This window comes from Triturus cristatus, chromosome 5_1 (assembly GCF_964204655.1).
Source record: "Triturus cristatus chromosome 5_1, aTriCri1.1, whole genome shotgun sequence".
NCBI lineage: Eukaryota > Metazoa > Chordata > Amphibia > Caudata > Salamandridae > Triturus > Triturus cristatus.
Genome location: NC_140587.1, coordinates 912,948,791 through 912,965,365, shown reverse-complemented (window position 1 = coordinate 912,965,365; position 16,575 = coordinate 912,948,791). Strand labels below are relative to the sequence as shown.

Below are 16,575 nucleotides of genomic sequence, written 5' to 3'. Positions count from 1 at the left end.
TTATATGTGTTTAGTTATCAAGCACAATATCCTTGGTGTAACAACATCAAGTGTTGCATTGCTAAACACTTATAAAGGTCCCAAAGGCGAGACCTATTGGCTATGCCAATGCTTGGTTTATATAAGGTTACCCATAAGGTTAACCATATTTCTTTGTTTATGCTATCAGCCTAGCGCAACAGAAAGAAAATGGTTTCAGAAAATATTTGTTCAGCTCAGTCTCCTTGCATGTCTGTAGATCTCTCTCCTATTTTCGATCATTAACGCCCCATCCTTTTATCCACTGTAGCAAATCGGACAGGTTCATGTTTTTCTTTCAGGTGATCAGCGTGCTGCTGGGTGAAATGTAATCAGAGTCCTTTCTCTTCCTAGCTCATGGGGATCACACACTGTCCTTGCACAAAAGTCACCAGGCTCCTTTTCTCCATGTGGTTCATCAACAGCTCTCAATTTGTTCTCTCGGCTGAGAGATCCCATTAGAAACACACTTGGGATGGGTCCTTTTCTCCAAATGAAAGCAACATACAGGCCTGGTCCTGAGGACTTAATTTAAACATTAGTACACTGATGTGTCAAGGTAAAAGTAATTTCACACTATGGTGAAATCCAATAGATTTGAGACAAAAGTAAAACATGAATGTAAAGCATTTAAACAAAGTCCTTTATAGATACAGAGCATTACCGCATTGCAAGCATCTGGGTAAATGTTAAGTTGTTTTTAGATATCCGGGCCATATTACACAGAGCGTAGACCTGGGACGATCTGGGTACATTAGCATTGTAAAAAGCATGCTTTTCTTACACTTCAGTGACAAGTCAAGTGTTACATCTAACTCTCTCTGTGAATTCACAATCACAGGCGCACGCCCTTATAAGGATGCGCCCAAGTCAATATGCATGTAGGGGTGTCGGTCATTCCTAAATCCTTAGTTCTCAAAGGAACAGATTAAAAGTAAGATTGCTGGAAGATATCTGGGAGGACTGCCCCATTATGTGCATTTCACACTCAATTCCCAATGTATTGTAACATGAAGTGGATTACAGGTTTAATCTCAGTGCTGATTTCCTAGGCTCTAAAGGAACTTGAGCTTCAGAATCAGAGGTACCTGTCCTAATATTATGGGACAGGGCAGTTGTTTAAGCATCAGATACACAGGTATAATCACTTTCAGAATCCTTATAGGTTAGCATTCTGGAATAGCGTTTGGCAGACGACTGAGTGGAATTTTATGAACTATTGGCTCAGGGCATCAAGTCGTAAAAATGGATCAACAGTTATTTTGTACTCACTCTTGAACTTTTTTCTGCAGCTCAGTCTTTTCATGCCAGATCCACATTTGCTCTTGTGATCAGTGCGCTTTTCTCAAGTTTTTTCCCCACCAGTCCTCTTGGATTTCTTTTTCTGAAGGGATACTGATTTTGGTTGTTCTGAGAAAGGAATATGCTACTTACCAGTATGCATCTGTTCTTGGCATGAAGAGCTGCAGAGCCACACACTAGGATAGTAGATCGCCATCTGGTGTTGGGCTCGGATGCTTGCAGGTTGTTGTTGTCTTCGGAAGAAGTCTTTGTGGTCACGAGATAGGTGACTCCTCCCTTGGACGATAGTGCGCATGGGCATCAACTCCATCGTTAGATTGTTTTTCGCCATGATAGGAAATGATGGAGTTTGTAGAAAAGAGAGATGTCCATGTGTGATGTCTAAGTAAGACAATGCTGGAACAGATACAGGTCCCGGGGAGGTGGGTGGGCGTGTGTGGCTCTGCAGCTCTACATGCCAAGAACAGATGCATACTGGTAAGTAGCATATTCTGTTCGAGGCATATGAGCTGCAGATCACACACTAGGATAGACTATATAGCAGCATCTCCCCTAGCGGTGGTCACCTGTATAGGTTGCAGCAGTTTGAAATAAAGTTTTAAGAACAGCCTGTCCCACAGAAGCTTGTTGCTTTGCTTGCACGTCAACACAATAGTGTTTAGTGAAGGTGTGTGTTGTAGACCATGTGGGTGCCTTACAAATATCTTCTAAGGGAATGTTCCCTAAGAATGCCATGGAAGCCCCTATTTTGCGTGTGAAATGCGCTCTAGGGGGAACCGTTAGTGTGCGTTTAGCTTTGTGGTAGCATATTTGGATACATTTAACTATCCACCTAGCTATCCCAGATTTGAAATGGGGTTGCCTTTATGTGGTTGAGAGAAAGCTACAAACAATTGTTTTGCGGAATGACTTGGTTCTGTCAATGTAGTAAAGAAGGGCTCTTTTAACGTCTGAGGTATGAAAGCTCTTTCAGCTACCGAGTCTTGATTTGGGAAGAACACTGGTAACTCTACTGATTGGTTAAGATGGAACGGAGATACGACTTTTGGAAGGAATTTCAGATTTGTCCTAAGAACCACTTTGTTACGGTGTAATTGTAAGAATGGTTCTTGTATGGTTAAAGCCTGGATTTCACTTACCCTTCTGAGGGATGTGATAGCGATAAGGAAAGTGACTTTCCATGTGAGGAACTGTAGTTCGCATTTATGCAGAGGTTCAAATGGCGGTCCCATGAGCCTGGTAAGAACAATGTTTAGATTCCACACTGGAGAGGGTGGTAATCTGGGAGGAATAATCCTTTTAAGTCCTTCCATGAAGGCTTTGATCGCAGGGACTCTAAAGAGTGACAAGTGTTGTCGATTTTGTAAGTAGGCTGCTAATGCTGCTAGGTGGAGACGTGTGGATGAGCATGCCAAATTACATCTTTGCAAGTGTAGTAAGTAGCAAATGAAGTCCTGGGTGGATGCATCCAGTGGGTTTATATGATTGTTAGTGCAGTAAATGGCAAAACATTTCCATTTTGCAGCATAGCAAGCTCTAGTGGTAGGTCTTCTGGCCTCTTTTATAATGTTCATGCAGTCTGGTGGCAGGTTGAGGTAACCGAACTCTAGGACTTCAGGGGCCAGATCGCCAGATTCAGTTGATTTGGATCTGGGTGTCTGATTTCTCCATGGTTCTGGGTTAATAAGGACGGGGAGAGATGCAGTTTTGGGTGTGGAACTAGCGAGAGTTCCAGTAGTGTTGGGAACCACGGCTGGCGTGCCCATGTGGGAGCTACTAGGATCAGTTTGAGAGACTGTTGCCTGAGCTTGCGTATCACTAATGGAATGAGTGGGAGAGGCGGAAAAGCGTACGCAAATCTGCCTGACCAGTTCATACATATCGCATTGCCCTTTGACTCCGGGTGGGGAAACCTGGCGGCGAAGGTTGGGCATTTTGCGTTTTCTTGTGTGGCAAACAGATCTAGGTCTGGTTGGCCCCATTGTTGGAAAAAGGGCAGTAGGACTTGGGGATGTAGTTCCCATTCGTGGATCTGTTGTGTTTTTCGACTTAACACATCGGCAATTTGATTGTGAACCCCTGGAAGGTTCTTCTGCTAGTAGGTATATGTTCTGAGGAATGGCCCATCTCCAAATGTTCTGTGCGAGCTGGGACAGCTGGAGAGAATGTGTGCCTCCTTGTTTTTGTATGTAATACATGGCTGTCATGTTGTCTGTCCGGATGAAGACAATTTTGTTCTGGAGATGTAGTTGGAATGATTTTAGTGCTAGGAACACTGCTAACAGTTCCAGGTAATTGATATGGAGCACTTTCTGTTGAGTGGTCCATTTGCCCTGAGTAGTGTGTCCGAGGAGATGGGCTCCCCATCCTGTGAGTGATGCGTTGGTTGTCAGCACTATCTGTGGAAGAGGCTCTAGGAACGCCGCCCTTTGGACAGGTTTGCTATGTTCCACCATTTCAGAGAGCGATGTGTGCGGCTGTCCACCAACACCAGATCTGTGAGTTGTCCGTGAGCCTGGTTCCACTGACGTGCTAGACATTCTTGCAAGGGACGCATTTGAAGTCTTGCATAAAGGCACAATGAATATGCATGACACCATCATGCCTATGAGTTGCATGAACACTCTTGGTTGGAGAGAGTGTTGTATGTGAAATTTCGTGACTAAATTGTATATTGGCTATCCTGGCTGGGCTGGGATATGCTAGGGCTGTGGAGGTGTTTATGGTGGCTCCTAGATACTGATGTATATGAGAGGGTTGGAGATGAGATTTGGGATAGTTGATTGTGAATCCCAAGTTGTGTAAGATTTGGATGGTTTGGCGAGTGTGTAGAACACATTTGTTGAATGACTTGGCTTTTATTAGCCAGTCGTCTAGATACGGGAAAACATGAATTTGTTGTCTTCTGAGATGTGCTGCTACTACTGCCAGACATTTCGTGAATACTCTGGGCGCGGTTGTTACCCCAAATGGAAGGACTGTAAACTGGTAGTGTTGTCCGTTCACCACAAACCTTAGATACTTCCTGTGGGCAGGATGTATGGGAATGTGGAAGTAGGCGTCCTTGAGATCTACTGTGGCAAGGAAATCGTCTTGTTGCAGTAGTGGGAGCACTTGTTGAAGAGTGATCATATGGAAATGATCTGAGTTTATATACAGATTTAGGGGTCTGAGGTCGAGTATTGGTCTTACGAGATCCGTCCTTCTTGGGGGATGAGGAAGTAGAGTGAATATACCCCTGTACCCTGATGTTCTAAGGGAACTAGTTCTATTGCGTGTTTTTGAAGCAATGAGAGAACCTCTTGTTTGAGGTAACCATACTGGATAATTTGTCTTACCCACTTGTCTGTTGTGATGGAGTTCCAGACAGGTAAGAACTGTTTTAGTCTTCCCCCGACTGGAGTGGAATGGTCCGGGGGGAGTGGAGGAAAGTCACTGTTTTGTGGCGGGGGGGTATGAGTGTTGTTATTACCTCGACCTCGCCCCTTGTTGTTGTTTCCTCTGCATCAGCCTCAAAAATATCCTCTACTGGGGGATGTTTGTGTAGCGGCTTTGAATGTAGAGGAGGTGTCCGCTCCGATATTTTTGGAGGCTCCTCTGTAGAATGAGCGCCGAAAGGAGCCACGTGGTTGTGGAGACTGTAATGCTCCCATGGACTTACCAGTTTCGGTGCCCTTCTTCATTTTTTCAAGGGCAGTGTCTACTGCTGGCCCAAATAGCTGTTCCTGCTTGAATGGCTGACTAAGTATGGTAGTTTGTACCTCTGGCTTAAAGCCTGAAATGCGTAGCCAGGCATGTCGTCTAAGGAGCACACTGGTGTTAATTGCTCTAGAGGCGGTGTCTGTGGCATCAAGCGCACATTTAACTGACGCATTTGAAATACGTTTTCCCTCCTGGATAAGGTCATTTGCCTGGGTTTTATATTGCTCTGGCAGATTTTGTAATAGATTCTCTAACTGGTCGTAGTGGGCCCTGTCATAGCGTGCTAGTAGGGCTTGGGTGTTGGCAATACGCCAATGATTAGCGGCTTGTGCTGCTACTCTTTTGCCAGAGGCTTCTAACAGTTTGGATTCTTTGTCGGGGGTGGTGTATCTCCTGTGGTTTAGGAGTTGGTGCGTTTCCTAGCATTGGAAACGACTAAAGAATCCAAAGGGAGCTGCCCTTTGATGTAATTAGGATCTTCAGGGGCAGGCCTATATTTCTTTTCTATCCTCAGGTTAAGAACCCTGGCACGGACGGGGTCTTTAAATACCTCGGGCGTGTCTTATGACTCCTTTAATCATAGGCAGAATTTGTACAGACTTTTGAGATCGTTCAAAAGTATCTAACAAATAGGAAGTCTTCCTCTGGTGCGTCGGAGTGCATTGTGACGCCGTGGTAAAGTGCCGCTCTATTTAATAATTGGCTAAACCCCAGGTGATCGTCTGGAGGCGATGGTTTGGAGGGATATGGCTGAGGGTCAGGCATGTCTGGTAGAGGGAATGCCCAATCATCAAATGGTGAGGTATATGGATCCGTGAACAGATCATTAGGGTCACCCCCACCCCCTAGGTCGTCAATGTCATCCTGTGGAGGTCGTGTATGTGATGGAGAGGGTATAGGTAATGGTGGTGTAGGCAGAGGGGGTGGGTTAGAAGGCAGTATAGGAGAGGAAGGCGGCATAGGCGATGTTGCACAGTCCTTCCTGTTTATAGGAACTGGGGCAGGTGGTGTGCCCAGTTTCCGTTTTTTACATGGCACTGCGGTGACATGTCCAGTCTTTAGGTTAATATAAATCTTTTTCTGCCTTGGGTCGATGGGATCTGGATGAAAAAGTTCTTGTTCGCGGGAACAGTCTTTGGTGCCGATATTTTCGGTTCCGATCGAGGTTTTGGTTGATCGGAGGAGTTTTTGCTTTAGGAGGTGTATGAGGGTCCTTAGCCGTTGGTTTCGGTGCCGATGATGGTTTCGGAGCCGAAGTTGTATCTTTAGGCTTGGGAACCTTCGGTGCAGTTTATCTATTGGCCTCGGTGTTTTCGGGGCCGAAGGCGTCGGAGCCGATTTCAGTGCCGAGTGGTCTTTTGTCTTCGGTGCCGGTTGAACAATGACATGCGGTTTGCTCGGTCCCGAGCTACCGGAAGGCTTATGTTTCTTTGGAGCCGAGCCCGGAGGCGTGGCTTTTGAAGGATGTTTTCGGTCTCGACTGGGGCCAGCAGGCGACGTCTTGATCAATGCCTTTGGTTTTGGAGGGGTTGGAGCAGGGGCAGTAGTACTCACACGTTGCCCAGGAGTGATGGGGTCGTCTGCTTCGGAGATGATTTGTAGATCCTCGGAATCCTCTGGTTCCGGAGCTGTTCTCTGTGCTATGATGTGTCTTCGAGCTCTTCGATCTCAAATGGTCTTTTTGGATCGAAAGGATGCGCAGGCTGGACAGCAGTTCTCTTCGTGTTCAGGTGATAGGCACAGGTTGCAGACTTTGTGGTGGTCACTGTGCGGAAATTTTGCTCCACCCTTGTGTGCTGCTTTCCCCTTGCCCCTTTGTAACCATCCCACTGCTGTTTTGTATCTGTTTTTTACTTTTTACAAATTGCTGCTGGTCATTACACTCTGTAAATAAGACCTTTTCGCTACTTTAAAAATAAAATGATTCCCTTAACCATCTTGGAGTGGTGGATTTAAAAAAATGGCACCAGGTGGAGCAAATACATCATGGTGCACGCGTGCACGACTACACAATAACACGGCTGCATCATGGCACTTTTTTTTAACACACTTATTCTAGCTGGTGCTGTGCTACAAGAACCAAGGGCATTGGCGGAGCGAATTAGTCCCAAAGACGATACCTATTTGCTTTGCCAGTGCTTGTTAACTTGCCTTTTGCACGGAAATCTACCCCTAGAGCACAGTCTGATAAACTTTGGTCTACTCGATAGCTACTTGCAGCAGAATCTTCTATATCAATGGCTCTAGGAAATGTTTTATAATGCGGTTTTATTATACAACTAAACATTTTGTTTATGTTTCGATAACATGTATTCATGAACATGATTTGTACGAACCAGCTGTTAAATTAACTAGAATAAACCGGACTGAATCTGAATTTCCCTGTGCATTATAGGTACGAATCCGAAATGCCCAAGATAAGCTTCTCAAGCAAACATGCAAAAAGGTAGTACTGTGCATTCATAAATCACGTACAATGACTGACGTCCACTAAAAGTACATTGCAATAGGACTAAGAAATCGGTCTGTCTTAATCTTAGTGCCACCTAGAAATGTATCATTCGGGAATTGCAACCCTCTCGTTAGTTAGGCGCGCCTTGTCCACTAGATGGCAGAAAAACATTACAAATTGGCAACCTGAAGCAAGCCCTCAGATGAAGGCAATTACCCACTTGAATCTTTCGGACTTTGAAAATAAATATCACAATGTTCGAATTTACATTAATCGCATCAATCTTTACATTGCCTCATTTAGGTGGACTTGTATGACGTGTTTTCTTTCTATTATGATGGAGGCACAACGTCTGCCTCTCGGTTTCCTTAACCTGCCACCTCGTACCTGTCATAAGATTACAAAACATCATGTCCACGTTCTTCACTCTCCCTTTAACAAAGTGTGTCTCACCTGCTATTGTGTGTGCATACAGCCGGCTACCAAATGTGAAGACGTGTAGCTCGTAGAGTTTGGCAATTTTTTCTAGGAATTCCTTGCAATGGGGACGCAACCGCGTGTGCAGCATGGGCTCCCCTCGGCCTAACTGGAAATGGAATATACCCTAAGGAAAGGATAGATGAAAACAGTTCTGTCAGTCACAATGGAAACAACAAGAGATGACCATCACTGAACTTGCAGAGAAAAACAACGGGTACACAGCTCATTAAAAGAAGGAAGAATCTATTCTCAGTCTGCATTTGCTATACTTCGTAACAAAAAAAGAACATGCTTAGAAAACAGGCTCGATGACAAACTGGACCAATTTGGCATGCTCAAACATATGGAGAACCAGTGGTGGCGGGTGACAATTTAAAGAGGTGAGCTTAAAAGTGTGGGATAAGGGCCCTGTAGCGAGCGAGCGTAGCAAGTGAGCCTGGCCATCATAAAGAGGGTTGGAGGGGTGGGAAGTTTGGGCAAATGATGCATTTTCAAGCAAATTTCAGAAAGCAAGATGCTTAAAGCAATTGTGAAAGTGTAGTTATGACATCGATAAAGCGATTTAATATGATAATGAAGTAGGTAGCTGCTTATGCAGTACAACCAGAGAACTTTACTTCACAACCCTCAAACACAACGCACCTACTCACCAGTAAGCACTGTAGTTTCATTTACTTTTGCCTTCTCAATATTTTGGCAACTGTGTACCTCCTTCACACACAGTTGAACAGAATCACAATTGCAACTGGAAAAAGTGACCACTGGTCTGTTTGGCCAGCAGAGAGGCCAAGGATTGGATGACCAAGTATTCTGAACACCTTTTTTGGCCCACTGACGGGCACTGTGAAAATTTTGACTGTCTTCAGCCTTTGCTGCAGAGCTCCTAATGGTGGTCCGTTAGAAACGCCTGAAGGTGACGCAGTTCAAAGTATGCACTGTCCAAGAGAAGTGTGTCACGGGCATGCCCAGACGTGGGTCCCTGGCTCACTGTGCCACTGGATTCAAGCTATCCTGGCTGATGAGTGAAACCCCAAAACCGGTCCTAGGATGCTCGTTTCCGGTCCAGGGAGGACCAGGCTTGGCAGTTCGGGCTGGACTGTTCCCATGAGGCATAGGGTCAAGACTGATTTGCATATGGCCAGGTCTAAAATGGGGTGGCATGGTGAGCAAAAGAATGATGGATTGAACCCAGATCTCCTGACTGGGGTGAATTGTTTGTTTGTTCTGCATTTCGTCTATCAATTGTGTGTCTTTTTCTTCCAAGAGAAAAATGCTACACAAAAGAAAACCAGAAATAGTACATCCTGGAAATAGTGAGCACTCTTAAGGATTGCAAGATTAAGCAAAACATGTGAAATATACACAGGAACTAAATCGCCGACATGGAATACCTTAACGTTTTATTCATTCATTTTTCAGAAATCGATCTGTTTTATTTACCAGTTGTGGATGGGAGGATTGGTGGATGCATGCTTGCAGGTATGTAGGTCTGGTGATGTGGATGGATGCGTTTGAGGAAGATGGATGAATGGAAAATGTGCTGATGGATGGATGAATGTGTGGGTTATGGGTGAAGTCTGGTGAATAGATGGGTGCAGGAAGGGGTGAATGGATAAATTGGATAGAGCAGATGGTGTTGTGGAAGGATGGATAGCTTAGTGAATGGAAATATGACATATGGATTGATGAGTGAATGGATGGTCAAACGAACAGCTGTGTTGGCAAGATGGATGGACAGGGTGATTGAAGAGGTGGATTCATGGATGGAAAGGTGTATAGATTATTAACAGAAGGTTGAATGGATGGATGGGCACGTGTATGGTAGGATGGGTGATAAAGCACTTCTTTAGCACAATGCAAAGTGCCAACAGCAGTGGACAGAGATAGCAAAAATGTGTAGCATGTATCTAGCTATAATCATCATTAAACTGATTGGATGTTAAAATTGGTCCGGTTAGATGTACGGTTGCACAGTGGAAGGTACCATGAAGTGGTTTCACTGTATAAGTGACTCCCACCTTCCACCAGTGACCCACTGTATGTCACAGCACGTCAGTACGAGGCATTGGCTGCATTAAGTTGAATATACACTTTAAATGCATGCGCTGGGCAGGACGGCCTCTGTGCTGTCAATGGACAGGCTCGGTCTATTTAGGCCCACGTCAGAGGCCCAAGGACGGACCGGGTAAGCGTTGTGACCTCCCACACAAACACTACACTCTCCAAGAGGGAACACACCTGCTCTGACAGACACCTACACACACTCATGCCGTCCTAGACAGCAGCTACACACAGAGGTATACTGAATGTGTGCTGAGACTTGTGACCTTAGGTAGGAAAGCACACAAATATACACGCATACTAACACGCACATACCAACACATTAACGCATGCGCACACACAAAGAGTAACACAGACACTTACACTCATGCTATCCTAAACAGCAGCTACACACAGAGGTATACGGAATGTGTGCCGAGATTCGTGACCTTAGGCAAGCGCGCAAGCAAATACACACGCACGCTAACAGTAACCCATGCACACACAAACAGTAACATACACTCACTAACACAGACACACAGAGATACGAACACACTGATTCTGTCACTGATATATTGCCCTCTCAGCAGGACATACACGCGTTTGATACAAGAATGGGTAACAGCACACACAGACTATCAAAAACACACTCAATTTCATGAGTAGTCTTCCACCCACAGACTGGGCAATTCACAAGCAAGGTCAGTTTAGGGGCGCACACACATCTCAATTTACGGTGAAATACCATATTTTAGTTTATAAAGCGTGAATTTATACTATGGTAACGTTAACACGCAATATTACGCTAGTAGTGCAATGCAAAGTACGAGCAAATATGCTACAAGTGTTTGTAATGACTGCTCCAGGTCAAGAATGCATATCTCAGTTGGAAAGAACGGACAAAGTTGTGCAGTTAGTGTGTATTTGCCAACTCAGTGTCTGCATATTCCCAGAGTGTATACGGCTGAAGAGTTGTTCCTGTGAAAGGCAGAAAGAAGTGTGTGTCCAGGGTGGAAGAAGGGAGGGAACACTCCAAAATCCCAGGACTCTTAGGGAAGGGGTTTGTACACAGGAAACATTTTTATGGCGAAGTAAATTAAAGAAACCTAAAAAGTCAGTAAGTTAATTGCACTCAAATGGCATATGTAGGCATGTTAAAATGCTTTCGCATAGGAGTAACCTGGAATGCACATCATTATCCCAGAATAACTCCAAGGGAATTGTGACAGTACTAGAATCTTCTATAAATTCCAGAGGAGTCAGACACTTATCCAAATGTCTACAGGAGTAACATTTCCAGCCTTTTTATTAACAGAGCCTGTAGTGATCTTGGACTGGAACACATAACTGGGGTGAGAGATTTAAAGCACGGAAGCCCTGGTTCACTAAGTAAAGTTTGTGATGTGTGCACTGCAGACACACTACATTAAACCCACTAATGAGACCGCCTCTGCACTTACAGCAACCTATAGTGACACACCATCCGTCAGTTTCCTCCACTGGAGATCATGTCTCCCTCCAAGGCGTGCACAGTAGTTGTACTAGGATAGCAGCATTTCCGAGCAGGCCCTCCGCCAAGGTGTCGCGGAAGGGGAGGCTGGTGCTCAGCCACGTCTTCCTCAGGGGCTGCGACTTGAATCCCCCGGGCTCCTAACAATACGCTAGTAAGAGAGGGTTCAAGTGTGCATGTCAGGCTGGGCACAGCAAGGCACCCGTCCAACCTGACATACGCATTTCACCACAAAGCCCAGCTCAACCTGTGTGTCAATTATTCAACTAAGCAAACGTCCGCCCACCATCACTCATGGAAAAAGGTAAACTGCCAGGGCCACACTGAAATAAAAGCAGTGCACTGGCACTGTGGCAAAAAATGGAATCAATCAGAACATTTAATTTAGGGCCCAGAGGCAACAAAACAAACAGAGGGCAACGCCCCCACACCCTAAAGAAACCACCCCTGTGTAGAACAAAAAGAAACAAATCCTTGATTTACTCAAGGGCTTGCCCCCGCCATGCAGCTGCCATCAGTAATTTTATTGCAAATGTTGCAGTAATACGGTCAATGATGTCATAGATGAGGTCATGACTGATGTAATATGTGGGGTAATTAGCAGTGCATGGGGAGGGTGGGAGTTCTAGTTACCCCTGGGCACAAGGTATAGTTTTTTGAGATAACTATAACTATTTAATGTTGTATGGTTTTGTGTGTGCAAAATCTGAACCCAACTATAATGTCCCTGTAAACTTTGGATATTTCTTGTGAATTTCTAAGGTTTTTTAAAATTCTATTTCCTAACTGTAATGTCCCTATAACCTTGGTTTTTTCAGTGAATTTGCAGTTAAAAAAAAAAAAAAAAAAGTAATATTTAATTGCCATATGTTAATCCAGGCACTGCCGCCCACGGTTGCGGCCAGGCCATACAGCCAACACCCCTGCATGTAAGTAACCGCACACTTTGGCCATGCACAGTGGGGAGTTGGCTACAAGACGTGGCCTGCTGCCAGGCCCTGTGGACAACGCCACAAAGGCAGCCAACCTGCAGGCCCCCCTCCCCTGGCTGCTTTTAACCACGGTGTCCCATCCTCTGGTGCCCAGCAATGTATTTCAGAGAGTGGCCAATATCGGTCCTGGGGCTTGGAACCATATTCAATGAGGAGGGGGCACTCTGCCCACCTCCCTGGGCATTTTGCGGTCCTGGGGACCCTAACTCTTGAGCCCGGCACATTTTGTGGGGGAGGGGGGCACCTACCATATCCCCTGGGGCCCAGTGCATTTTTTTATTTTGGGGAGGGGGCATGTGTCCCCCTTACCAGGCCAATTTTGTCCTGGGGACCCCATGCCCCAGAGCCCAGAACTATATTTATGGGGGAGGGGAGGCACGCGGCCCACCTCCACGGGCCAATATCTGCCTAGGGGCCCCCATCCCACTGGGTCCAGCCATATTAAAAAAAAAAAAAAAAAAAAAAAAAAAAAAGGGGGGGGGGGGGGGGGGCGGGGAGGGGGCATGCAACCCCCTTCCCTGGGCAAATATCGGCCCTGGGGACCCCGTTCCCCCGGGCCTGGCCAAAGTGTGGGTACCCTGGTGCACACCGAGGACACCAAATACACTATGGTTGGGGATGCCCCATGGGCCCTGGAGGCCCAGCCAACTCCATTCCTCCAGCGGGAACCGACAGTACACCCACCGCATGGGAGGAGCTAAAAATGCAATCTTTTCATCTGTTTCCAAACAGATAAGTCTGCTACCTGTGGGTGGGAGCATTTTTCATGCTCCCACCCACTGGGAGCATACTTGGCGTTTCCTCCCGCTTTGCGTGATTTATGAAATTGCTCCCGCCAAGCGAAGGCAAGCACGGGTTTCCCTGCCCACGTCAATGGGGGTGGGGCCCTCTGGGACATAGCATGAACTAGCCCTGGGGGGGGGGGGATGGGTTCCCCACAGGGTTATTAATGGCTCACTGAGTGGGTCCATGTATGCATGGCTGGCCCCCGGGGGATGGGATCTCTGGGGTGAAGTTGGGCCGGGAGCCCCCCACCCCCTATATATATATATATATATATATATATATATATATATATATATATATATATATATATATATATATATATATATATATATATATATATATTACCTACTGGCGGTCGCCAGTAGGTAGTTATAGTTAGGACCCTGTTTCCATAGGAAATCCGCAACATTCTATTTTGAATAACTTTGGCGCCGGTCGACGAATCCTCGCGAATTGCTCAAAATAGGTGGGGCGCTACGCTCCGCTCCTACCCTGAAAGTCTCGGGGGGATTCGTCAAGCGGGGGCTGAGATAAAAGGGGGGTCCCAAAACGCGTTTTTCCCATGCATTTTTCCATAGGACCTTTAGACAGGGCTACAGCCCGAACGGCTGAACAGAATTACTAGAAATTTGGCAGAGAGGTAGTCCTCAGGTCAAGGAAGTGCCTTTTGTAGGTTTGGTGTAAATCTGTTCAGTAGATTCTGAGAAAATAGCCTTTAAATCAATATATATATCTGAGCCAGCTTACGGTACGCTTACCGTACGCGTACGGTGGCGTGCGCGAGCGCGATTCTGATTGGCTGTTAGATCTTAGTAAACATTCGAATCGGCCGAAACCAGGAAGCGGCGGCCGCCATTTTGTGTATTTCACTCCGGTAAAAAAGAGTGATATCTTGAAAAGGGGGCAAGGGAGAGAGTTACAGACCCCCTAACATTTGTAAGGGGGGTCAAAGAAGGACAGAAAAGTACAAAGAAAACATTTATTGATTTAAAAAAAAATCACGGGGTACGCGTACGGTAAGCGTACGGTAAAAAAAAAAAAAAAAAAAAAAAGAAATGAAATTCAGATTTAAGTGTTTAGATATTAGGGGGCTCTAAAAAGAGCCGTTGTGTTTATTAAGTGATTTTTTAGTGGTACCTACAAGTAAGTACCGATGCAGAGTCTAAGGTTCAAGAGGAAGACTCTGTTCCCTTCATCATTGAAGTGCACACCATCTCCTCTATAAATGTCTTGCATGTCGTAACGCAAGTTGTTGTGGTAAATGGAACCCATACCATAGTCACGGAGGAAAGCAGAAACAGATTTGTTGACGTGCTTTCTTGCTTTGTCAATCTGCGGACAGAAATGATTGGACCAGTTCCATTTTTGCCTTTGGCATATGTTAGAAAACACAAAGGCAGTTTTAGGGAAAAGTGAAAACAGTTGTGCAAAGGTGTCCTTCATAAGCATTTCCAGACCTACCCCAGTCAAAGTGCCTAGGTCATTGCCACCACAGTGCACTATTATGAGGTCAGGGTGTTGGATTTGCATGAAGGATTTCACCAATGGCATCAATTGGTGCCACTTTAACCCTCTCTGACCAATCCATTTAATGTCTACATTTGGCAAAGCAAGGTCTCTCACCATACCTGTTTTCTCTTCAAACTTTTCACTCCAGAAGACATAGCTGTGCCCTACAATCCACACTGTGAACATCTTCAAAGGAGAACTGGATGCACTCAGGAGGTGTCTTTCAGTAGAATGGCAATATGAAAAGAAAGACAGTTTGGAAATGGAGGCATACATATTTTTAAAAAAAAAAAAAAAAGAACTGATTGGCTGTTTCATACCATTCTAGAATAAAAACTAGGCTGTATGTGTAAATTAATAGAAGCATGTTTTGTATTGGTACAGAAAAATGTGTTACCAAAGAACAGTACTATGGATTTGCTGTTAGGTTTGAAAAGTCAAGCACTCTTGCTCTGTGGAATTGAAACATTGTTTGGCGAACTTCTGACCTGACTCCACACAGCAGTGTTCCATGAGCTGTTGCTATGGTAGCAGGCAGAAGTCAAGTTGGGGGAAGGGTACTAGGCAGAAGTCAAGTTGGGGGAAGGGTACTTTTGGAAAAGGGTTGGTTTTCAACCAATAGAAATGTGTGATTACATTTGAAAAAAAGGGGGAAGCACTGAGATTTGAAACTTACATGTATATGTGTGGAAAAATAGAGGGAAACTTTGCCATTATCTGGTTCTGCTGAGAGGAGAGAGGTGTAGAGAACAGAGATCATGGCTCTGATAATCTGCTGTTTGAGTGCCACATTTCTTTCACAACTAACTAATTTTAAAGGTGAGGTTAGAGTTTGAGAGGAGATGTATATGGTAAATTAAGAAATGAATAATAGAAATGTAATTCTTTTTGTTGAAGTTGCGTTTATTATTTTCTGTTTTGGGAGAAATTTAAATGTGAGGAACATGTAAAATAATATGGACTATGTTTTCATGATAAATTAAGGTGTATTGGTATAAAAAATGAATAGTTTAAGGGTTTGAGGTTGGACTCAGTAATGCAAATACATTCAGCATCACTAAGGCTGGTTGCCCTTGGTGGAATGTAGGCAGTCACCCAGGTTACACATGTTGGGAAATATAGGCAGAGATTTATTGTGTACAACTCTGGTAATTTTATATTTGCATTAGTAGGAAAAAGGGGGAGCGATTTTTTGGTGAAGAAGCAGACTCTTAGCACACACCCAGCTCCTTTCCATGTATAATCATGCACAGTATTTACAAGCGAGTGGGGTTTGAGGTTTCAGTCTGTAATGCAAATACATTCAGCATCACTAAGGCTGGTTGCCCTTGCTGGAGTGTAGGCAGTCACCCAGGATACACATGGTGGTGGTCTGAAAAAGCAGTTTGGACATGTGCATTTAAAAAAATCTGAAAAGTGGATTCATAATGTGTCAGTCTGTAAAAGTGATTATCACTTGCCAAAAAAAAAAAAGAGCAGTAAGCGTGCATTCAAATTGGCAAAGAAATTTCGTTTTGTGACTAATGTGAAAACATGACTCTGTGTGCAAATAGGAATTACAGGCAGAGATTTATTGCGTTTTGCTCTGGTGATTTCACAGTTGCATTAGTAGGAAAAAGGGGGAGCGATTTTTTGGTGCAGAAGCAGACTCTTAGCACACACCCAGCTCCTTTCCATGTATAATCATGCACAGTATTTACAAGCGAGTGGGGTTTGAGGTTTCAGTCTGTAATGCAAATACATTCAGTATCACTAAGGCTGGTTGCCCTTGCTGGAGTGTAGGC

At 44.9% G+C, this 16,575-nt stretch overlaps 1 protein-coding gene across 1 annotated transcript in view; it reads right to left on the bottom strand.

Moving 5' to 3' along the window:
* The window catches only part of CTDP1 (CTD phosphatase subunit 1), a 646,418-nt gene that overhangs the window by 527,950 nt on the left and 101,893 nt on the right, over positions 1-16,575 (bottom strand). The window contains exon 5 of the mRNA XM_085605940.1: positions 7,928-8,078. Within this exon, the coding sequence (XP_085462066.1) occupies positions 7,928-8,078 (151 nt within the window). The remainder of the gene's footprint in view (positions 1-7,927; positions 8,079-16,575) is intronic.